General features: G+C 63.8%; 1 protein-coding gene across 1 annotated transcript; it reads right to left on the minus strand.

Moving 5' to 3' along the window:
- Positions 1–2207: 2207 nt before the first annotated feature.
- NXPH3 (neurexophilin 3) lies at positions 2208–4531 on the minus strand. The gene is made up of 3 exons (XM_058857614.1): positions 4526–4531; positions 3746–3943; positions 2208–2940 (listed from the first exon to the last, which is right to left on the minus strand). Exons 1-3 carry the CDS (start codon positions 4529–4531, stop codon positions 2254–2256), a joined length of 891 nt encoding a protein of 296 aa, XP_058713597.1. The 3' UTR covers positions 2208–2253.
- Between the last annotated feature and the right edge of the window lie 4758 nt (positions 4532–9289).

A 9289-nucleotide genomic window follows, 5' to 3' on the forward strand; every position in this document is an offset into this window, starting at 1 on the left:
GTCCCGGGAGGGGGGAAGGAATTTTTGGAGCTGGCCCGGTGCTCTGGATTGGCGGAGTTTGGGGGAAAAGGGAAGGGAAGCGGCTTTTTTTGGTGTTTTCTGGAGGAGGGAATGTGCCAAGGGAAGTGGGAGACGGAAGTTTGGGTGTCTGGGAAGGGGAGGAGGTTGGGAATGCCCCAAAAATAGGAGCCTGAAATTTGGATATCCGGGAAGGGGAGGAGATTGGGAATACTCGGCAGCCGGGAATGCCCAAATAGGTGAGAGATGGAGTTTGGATGTCTGGGGAAGACGAGGAAATTGGGAATACCACAAAAATGGGAAACTGAGGTTTGGATTCCTGGGGAAGGGGAGGGAGTTGGGAATACCCAGAGAGGAGGGAGGCTGGGAATGGAGCTGGAGCCCATTCCCGGTCCCTGGAAGGAGCTGGATCCGGGCCTGGCTCGGGGCCATCCCCCATTCCCAGGAGTTCACCTTGGTTTTTCCTGGCCCTGCGACACTTCCAGGAAAAACTCGGTGCCTCCGGGAACGTTTTATTCCCTCCCCAGGGCGCTCCCTGCTCCTTCCCTGGGAATGAAACCCCCGGGTCTGAGCTCCGGTTCCCGGCCCTCAGCCCGGGAACGGCGGCACCGGGAGCCGGGAGCGGGGCAGGGATCGGGGCAGGGATCCAGGGATGGATCCAGGGATGGATCCAGGGATGGATCGGGGCAGGGATCAGGGCAGGGATCCAGGGATGGATCCAGGGGTGGATCCCGGCAGGGATCAGGGCAGGGATCGGGGATCCAGACAGGGATCCAGGGATGGATCCAGGGATGGATCCCGGCAGGGATCGGGGCAGGGATCGGGGCAGGGATCGGGGCAGGGATCGGGGATCCGGACAAGGATCCAGGGATGGATCCAGGCAGGGATCGGGATGGATCCGGGCAGGGATAAGGACAGGGATTCGGGCAGGGATAAGGACAGGGATCGGGACAGGGATCGGGACAGGGATAAGGACAGGGATCAGGACAGGGATCAGGACAGGGATCGGGACAGGGATCGGAGCAGGCCGTGAATCCCCGCCCGGGGAGCCGCGTGGATCCCTGGCCGTGCCCGCCGGGATTGCTGCAGCCCCGAGTCCCCGGGAGTCAGGAGGGTCCCTGCCCGAACCGGCTCCTCTCCATCCCGGGAGCCTTTGGGATGGGAAAACTCATCCTCGGCTCCTCTCCATCCCGGGAGCCTTTGGGATGGGAAAACTCATCCTCGGCTCCCGCAGAAGCAGCCGAGGGGTGCCCGGGGACCGGCGGCTCCAGCGGGACTTTTCCCCCCTTTCCCGAGCTCTTCCCGGTCTCCGGGTGTCCCGACCCTCCCTCCGGAGCCCTCATTCCCTGGAATCACCGACCCCGATCCAGGCAAATCCATTATTGCACTGAGGAACTCGAGTCCCGGCCGCGCCTTTCTGTCCCATTCCCGCATCCCAAATCCACATCCCAGTCCGGAGGGAGCCTGGAATGCTCCGCCGCTGCCCCTCTTCCCAGCGGGGAAATCGGGAAACGCCTGCGCTTTCCAGGGAGCATCCCCCGCTCCAAAGCCACCCCCATCCCGCCCCGGCACCCGCGGGACCCCGGGAACGGCGATCCCGGGAATGGGGACCCCGGGAACGGCGATCCCGGGAATGACGATCCCGGGAATGGGAGATCCCGGGAACGGCGATCCCGGGAATGGGGGATCCCGGGAATGGGAGATCCCGGGAACGGCGATCCCGGGAATGGGGGATCCCGGGAATGGGAGATCCCGGGAGTGGGAGATCCCGGGAATGGGAGATCCCGGGAGTGGGAGATCCCGGGAATGGGGGATCCCGGGAATAGCGAACCCGGGAATGGGAGATCCCGGGAATGGGGGATCCCGGGAATGGGGGATCCCGGGAATGGCGATCCCGGGAATAGGGGATCCCGGGAATGGGGGATCCCGGGAATGGCGATCCCGGGAATGGAGGCCCCGGGAATGGGCGATCCCGGGAATGGGGGATCCCGGGAATGGGGGATCCCGGGAATGGGGGATCCCGGGAATGGCGATCCCGGGAATGGAGGCCCCGGGAATGGAGGCCCCGGGAATGGGGGATCCCGGGAATGGGGGATCCCGGGAATGGGGGATCCCGGGAATGGGGGATCCCGGGAGTGGCGGCCCCGGGAATGGGGGATCCCAGGAACGGCGATCCCGGGAGTGGCGGTCCCGGGAGTGGCGGCCCCGGGAGCTGCGGGGGAGCTGTGGCGGGGCTCATCCCGAGGGGAAGGCGGCCGGGCGGGCTCGGCTGTTGATGTCGGGGCAGACGCGCTGCACCAGGCGGTAATCGCTGCTGTAGAAGGTGATGTACACACACACGGCCCCGAAGGGCTGCGAGCACAGCCAGGCCGCCCGGCTCTGCGTGTGCTCCTGCGAACACGTCTTGGCCGGGTCGAAGGTGCACAGCGACGTTTTCCTGGCCCGGGCCACCCGCTCCGACTCCACGCGGCAATTGAACACCTTGGACTCCTTGGCCTCGATGAAGATTTGCTGCTCCAGGTCGAACTGCACGGCCTTGGTGGGGGGCACGAGGCTGACCGAGATGTTGCCGTGGCCCGTGGAGTTGTGCTGGAAGAAGACGTTGACGCTGCCGTTGCCGTGATCCACGACCTTGCCCGTGATCAGCAGGTTCAGCTTCACCGTCTTGATGTTGGAGTAGAACTCGCCCCAGCCGAAAAGCTTCCTCGGCTCCCGGCCCGGCCGCTTCTCCAGGAGCCCGCGGAGCCCCCGGGAGCCGCGGGCCAGCCCCGGGAGGCTCCGGTTCCGCGGCGGGGCCGGGCCGGGGCTCGGGAGGGGCTTTGGGGGGAGCAGCTCCCGCAGCTCCGGTCCCGGGGCTCCGCCGCGGCCCCGGGGCTCACCTGGATCCGCGCCCGTCCCGGATTCCTCTGGAGCGCACAGCACCTGGACACGGGCACGGAGGAGCTGAGGGCTGGGGGTGTCCCCGACCCCTGCCCGGCCCCTTCCCCAGCCTCGCCTCCCCCATTTCCCCCTCGTTCTCTGCTCGGCGTTTCCCCCCCGGTTTTCCCGGCTCTCCTGTCCCCGGGACGCTCCGGGAATGGGACGAGGGATGCGATTCCTCCGGGATGGCTCCAGTTCGCTCCCGGCCGCCCCAGGGCCCGGGGGAGGGACGGTGCCCACCCTGCTGTGCCCCCAGCCCTGTCCCCAGCACGGCCCCGCCAGGGCCTGGGGACAGCCGGGGCGGGGACAGGACAAGGGACAGCAGAGCGGAGCTGTCACCCGGGGAGCTGCCCCGAGCCGTGCCCGGGCTCCTCTGCCAACTCCGCTCCCGGAACCCCCAAATCGGCACATCCAGGGCTGCTGGGGGGGCTGGGAGCACCCAGAGGGAGCCGGGACACCCAGAAAAGCCCCGGGGTGCCCAGAGCTGACCCGGCCGAGGAAGCAGCGGGAGGCAGAGGAAGCACCGGGAAGCGGAGCCCGGAGCCGGCCCGGCCCCGGCTCTTCCCCAGCCCTCCCCGGGCTGCCCGCGGGGCTGGGGGCGGGCGGATTTTTGGGGTGATCCGGAGCCTTCTCCTCGCCAGCCCTGCCCGCTCCCCGAGGCGAAATAACAGAAGTTTTGGGAGGCGGATTTTTCCCGGGGGTGGGTTTGGGATGCGGGGTGGGTTTGGGGAGCCCTGCCGGCTGCCCGCACGCCCCATCCCCGCGGCTGCGCGACCCCCGCAGCCCCCCCTGCCCTCCCGGCGCTCACCAGCAGCGCGATGCTGCCCTGGAGGAGGAGGAGGACGCAGCTCCGAGGAAGATGCATTTTCCAGCCGGCGCCGCCGCCTTCTCCGTGGCTCCGGTTTGGGGAGGGTTTCGCTGGGATTTTCCTCCTTTTTCCGTCTTTCCCTCCCTTCTCCTCCGGCGTCAGCGAGGGGAAGGGGGGGTCCCCCAGCCGAGCGGCTCCCTACGGCCCCCCCCGGCCCATGGTGGCCCCGGCAGCTCCCGCCCCGCGGGGCCGCTCCGGGCGAGGCGCGGCGCCTTCACCTGCGGCCGCTGCTGTCCCCGTGTCCCCTTCCCTGTCCCCTCCCCTGCCCCCCTGCCCGCCCCGCCGCTCCCCCCGCCCGCCCCTCCGCTCCCCCCGCCCGCCGCTCGCCGGAGTCTCGGGGAAACTCCGCTCCAGCCCTGCTCGCTCCATCCCGGCTCCATCCCGGCTCCATCCCGGCTCCATCCCGGCTCCATCCCCTCTCCATCCCCGCTCCATCCCCTCTCCATCCCCGCTCCATCCCCGCTCCATCCCCGCTCCATCCCCGGCTCCATCCCCGCTCCATCCCCGTTCCATTCCCAGTTCCATTCCCAGTTCCATTCCCAGTTCCATTCCCAGTTCCATTCCCAGTTCCATTCCCCGCTCCATCCCCTCTCCATCCCCTCTCAGCGGGCTCTGGATCGCTCCCGATCGCTCCCTCGGGAGGAGCAGCTCAGGCTGGGGGAGAACTGGGATGGGGGACAGTGGGGGACCCGCGGGGATCCCCGGCTCTGTCCTTGTCACCGGCATGGCCCCCTGGCCCGGATCGGCTCTGCCCTGCCCGGGATCGGCCCTGCCCCATCCCCTCCCTCCAGGAGAAGACAAAAACCTTTGGGTCATCGCGGTTTCCAGTTTATCCACAAAGGAATGTCAGGGATCCCTTAGAAAGGAGCCGGAGGCCGCTGCTCTGGGATTTGCGAGGGTTTTTATCCCATGGAGGGCAGCATTTTCCCTTTCCCACCTTTCAGGAGAAGCTGGAATAGCAGGGATTAACTGGGATCAAACCCGGGATTTCCCCACCCTGAGGAGAAAATCTCCTTTACATCGCTTTGCGTTCCTCTCCTCGTCCTTCCCTCATCCCCCTCTCCCTGAGCTGCTTTGGGAAGCTAAAACCGGAGCGAATTCCCGGGAGAAGATCCCGGTGCGGTGCAGGAGGCGCTGCCCGGAGCCCCGGGAGCCCTGAGGCCGGCTGGGGATGGCGAGGGACAATGAGGATAAAAACATTTCCATGCCGCTTCCCGGGAGCTGGGGAGCGGAGTGGAATAATCCGGGATTGATCAGGAGCTGCTCCGGCTCCCTCTGGAGCTCTGGGAACAGCCCCGGGCAGGACGATCCCGCATTCCCATCCCTGGGGCACATCCAGGGATCTCCTTCCCGCCCCTCCCGTGCGGCGCTGGAGCCTCGGGAGCGGCCAGAGATCCATCCAGGAGCTCAGGGATCCCTTTGGAACGGCCGGGAATGCGATCCCGGGGCTGGAGAAGCGGCTGGGAGCGGGCAGTGGGATGGATAAAGGAAATTTTCCTTCTTTTCCTCCTGGCTCGGGATGCGGGGTTGGGATCAGTCGGTGCCGAGGGTTTGGCTCTGGTTTCGCTCAGCCGCAGATTTTGGGATTTTTGGGAAACCTCTTCCCCCAGATCCAGGGATTCGGCTCCCCGGGAGGGGCGATCCCGCCCGCTTTTCATGGAATCCCGGAGCTCTTTGGGAGAGAAGGCACCTTAGAGCTGATCCCGTTCCCAGGGACAATTCCCGCTCTCCCAGGTTGGTTTTGGGGGTCTCAGGAGCCCCCCGGGGCCGGTCCCGCACCCTCGGGAAGCGTCCCGGGCTCCGGGGCAGCACCTGCGGGGATTTTGGGCTCCGTTGATGCGGAAGCCGAAGCGCGGGGAGCCCTGGCGCTGCTGCCAGGCCCTTTTCCAGAGATTTTTCCCATTTTTCTGCTGCCAGGCCCTTTCCCAGAGCTTTTTCCCGGTTTTCTGCTGCCAGGCCCTTTCCCAGAGCTTTTTCCCGGTTTTCTGTTGCCCTCTAGCGGGACCCGGCGCTGGGAAGAGGAGCCGGGAGCGGGGGGGGCTCAGCCCTGCCGGGAAACCCGGGATGAGAACCGGGAAAGGAGGAAAAAGGGAACCGGAGAGGATCCGGAGAGCCCCAGAACCGCTCCCCATTCCCGGCTCCGGTTTTGGGGAGCGCTTTCCTCACGAGGAGCTCCAGAATTGGGGATGGGAGGAGATGGGAGAGACAGAACCGGCCGGAACGGGGAATTCCTGGGGGATGGAGAGGTTTGGGAATTCCTGGGGGCGGGAGAGGTTTGGGAATTCCTGGGGGCGGGAGAGGTTCGGGAATTCCTGGGGGAAGGAGAACTTTGGGAATTCCTGGGGGCGGGAGAGGTTTGGGAATTCCTGTAGGAGAGGTTTGGGAATTCCTGGGGGATGGAAAGGTTTGGGAATTCCTGGGAACAGGAGAGGTTTGGGAATTCCTGGGGGATGGAAAGGTTTGGGAATTCCTGGGAACAGGAGAGGTTTGGGAATTCCTGCGGGCAGGAGAGCTTTGGAAGCCGCAGTTATTCCTGGCAGGACGCTCCGTGAATCTCCCCCATCCCTGGAAGCGCCCGGGAGCAGCGGGAGGTGTCCCTGGAATTCCTGGCTGGAACGGGATGGGATTTAAGGCCCTTCCACCCCAAACCACTCTGGAATTCCGTGATTTTCCTCTGGGAACGGACCCTGGGCCAGCCCAGCCTGGCGGGGGACGCATCCCAGGCGCATTCCAGAGGATCCCGGTGGATTTTTGGGATGGCTCGTGCCCTGCAGGAGGAGGGGGCGCATCCCGATGTCCCCAGAGCTCCCAAATCCCCAAATCCCCCCAGGCCTGGAGGAGCTGCCGGGATTTCAATCACAAATATTTAAAGGAATCTCGGCAGGAATGGGAATCTCATCCCTCAATCCCTGCCAGATGTAGGGGAGGGGTCATTAATTAATCCTGGGGCTCATTAAGAGCCATGGGCGCTCCCAGCCGGGCCGGATCCCGGATTTTTGTGTGGATAACGCAGATTCCTCCAAAAACCGCTTCGGTTTGGCCTCTGGAGCAGCCCGGGCTCCTTTCCTGGATCCCGAAACATCCAACAACGCCGCTCCCGCGGGAATTATCCCCAAATAAAGGGGGAGGAGGAGCCCAGCGAGCCCTTCCTGGCGAGGGAGAGGATCCGAGCCCCCTCCCAGCCTTTCCCGGGATAAATCCCATCCTGCGGGGAAATCCTGTTTATCCCGGGAAAGATCGGGAGCATCCCCGGAGCCTTCGGGTTCCTCTCCTTTGGTTTTCTGGGGGAGGGAAGGACTCGGCTTGGGGAGATCCCAGCGGGATCCGGGCTGGGAATGCTGCGGCTGAGGAGCTCCGCGGCTCCGCTTTCCCTTCCCACCCGGTTTTAGGGAATAGAATTCCCTGAAAACAGCCAGGGAGGCGCGCGGAGCCTGCTCGGGGGGCGAGGAGCAACCCCAGGGAAGGCAGAGCCGTGCCAGGAGTGTTTGTGCAGGGATGAGCCTTGGACCCTGAGCTCTTCTCTCAGTTCGGAGCGGAAAATGTTGGTTTTTTTCCCAAACAAATCTTGAATTTTCCCAGAACTCCTCCCCTGGCGCCGGGGCCGGCGGCTGATCCAAGCCCGGAGCCTCCAACCCAAAACCCTCGGGGGGAGAAATTCCCATTTTCCTGCCTGTCCGGGACCCCTGGAGGAGGGGACGGTTCCCGGGCGATCCGGAGCCCATCCCGGCCCATTCCCGCCGGGATCAGGGGAGGAATCCCGGGATGAAAAAGGGTTCAGGGCCGGGGACTCTTCCCGGTCTCATCCCGGGTTCCCAACCCCTCCTGGCCCTGGGAGCTCGGGGGATTCAAAGAATCCGGGAAACCCTCGGGAATTCTCGGCCCGTGGGGAGGAGAAGGATCCGGGATGGGGGATGGACAAACCCCGGCACGGCGACCCCGCAATCCCAAAATTCCGGATTTTATCAGGGGCCGGAGGGCAGGAATTCCTCGGGGTCCCGGCTGCCGCTTCCAGCAGAAATCTGGGAATGCTCCAAGGCGGGGGCGGCCGGCGCTGGCCGAGCTCAGCCGGGCCCGGAGCCGCTTCCGAGCCAGGGATCGAATTCCCGGGAAAAAACCACCTGGGCCGGGGCTGCTGGGGGGGATCGGAGGGAGCGGGGGGATTTGGGGGGGGGTTTGGGGGGATTTTGGGGGGGTTTGGGGCTGGGGGATGTGCAGGACCTGCCTTGGAGGAGGGGTCCGGGGACATCCCCCCGCTCTGGGGGCTCCCGTGCGGGAATTCCCGACTTCTCTGGGAATAATCCGCAATATCCTTGGATTCCAACCCTGTGGAATTCCGGAGCATTCCGGGACTGACCTCTGACCCCATCCCGAGGCCCGGAGGGAGCGGGGAGGGAAGGAAGGAAGGAAGGAAGGAAGGAAGGAAGGAAGGAAGGAAGGAAGGAAGGAAGGAAGGAAGGAAGGAAGGAAGGAAGGAAGGAAGGAAGGAAGGAAGGAAGGAAGGAAGGAAGGAAGGAAGGAAGGAAGGAAGGAAGGAAGGAAGGAAGGAAGGAAGGAAGGAAGGAAGGAAGGAAGGAAGGAAGGAAGGAAGGAAGGAAGGAAGGAAGGAAGGAAGGAAGGAAGGAAGGAAGGAAGGAAGGAAGGAAGGAAGGAAGGAAGGAAGGAAGGAAGGAAGGAAGGAAGGAAGGAACCCTCCCTCCCTCCCTGCAAATCCCAATCCCAGGGGATCCCGAGCCAAAATCCCAGCGGCAGAAAAATCCATTTTTCTTTGAGCAAATCCAGCGAATTCCGGAGCTTTTTCCCCTCCCCTTGGCAGAACCCTTTTCTCCCTGTTTTTATTTTGTTTATTTTTTTTGGCTCAGCTGTTCCCGGTCTCTTTTCTGAGGGTTTGGGATGAGGAGATTGGGCCGGGATTTAGGGACAGAGGGACGCGCTCCCTGCCAGGTTTTTCCTTGGAAAAAAACCCCGGAATCCGGAGGTAAAATCTGGTATTTTGATAATGAAAGCACAGCCCTTTTCCAGAGAATTCCTCCGGCCTAATTGGATTTGCTTTCCCTGTTCCCGTGCGCTCCTTGTTGGTTATTTATGGAAAACATCTGTCCGAGGCCTGGCGGCTCCCAGAGCTGGGAATTCAGGGAAAATCTTGGGAATTTTCTTGGGGAAAAACATCCAAATCCCGGCACCCTCTGGGAGGGGACAGGAGCCCCCAGCAGGGCAGGGAAAAACCCCAATTCCCTGGGAAAAATATGGAATTTTCCAGGCTGGAAAAGGAATTTTCCTCCCCCCCGAGCGGTGCTGGGATAAAGGCCGGGATGGATTTTCCAGGGGAAAAACGGGATCGGTCCCAGCCGTGATTAACCTGGGTAATTAATCCAATTAATGAATTAATCAGTTAATCCCGGGGTGGGACACGGGGCAGGCCGAGCTCTCCGGAGGTTTCCATCCTCTCCCACGGATTTCATGGATTTGGGGGAGTTTTTCCTCCCT

Source organism: Poecile atricapillus, chromosome 27, assembly GCF_030490865.1.
Source record: "Poecile atricapillus isolate bPoeAtr1 chromosome 27, bPoeAtr1.hap1, whole genome shotgun sequence".
In the NCBI taxonomy this organism is placed as follows: domain Eukaryota; kingdom Metazoa; phylum Chordata; class Aves; order Passeriformes; family Paridae; genus Poecile; species Poecile atricapillus.

What these genes read in the sequence shown, in the direction of transcription:
- NXPH3 (XM_058857614.1), bottom strand. An exon ending in AGGGCAGCATCGCGCTGCTG is followed by an intron (nt 2,941 to 3,745) that starts GTGAGCGCCGGG and finishes GCCCGTGTCCAG; the next exon opens with GTGCTGTGCGCTCCAGAGGA.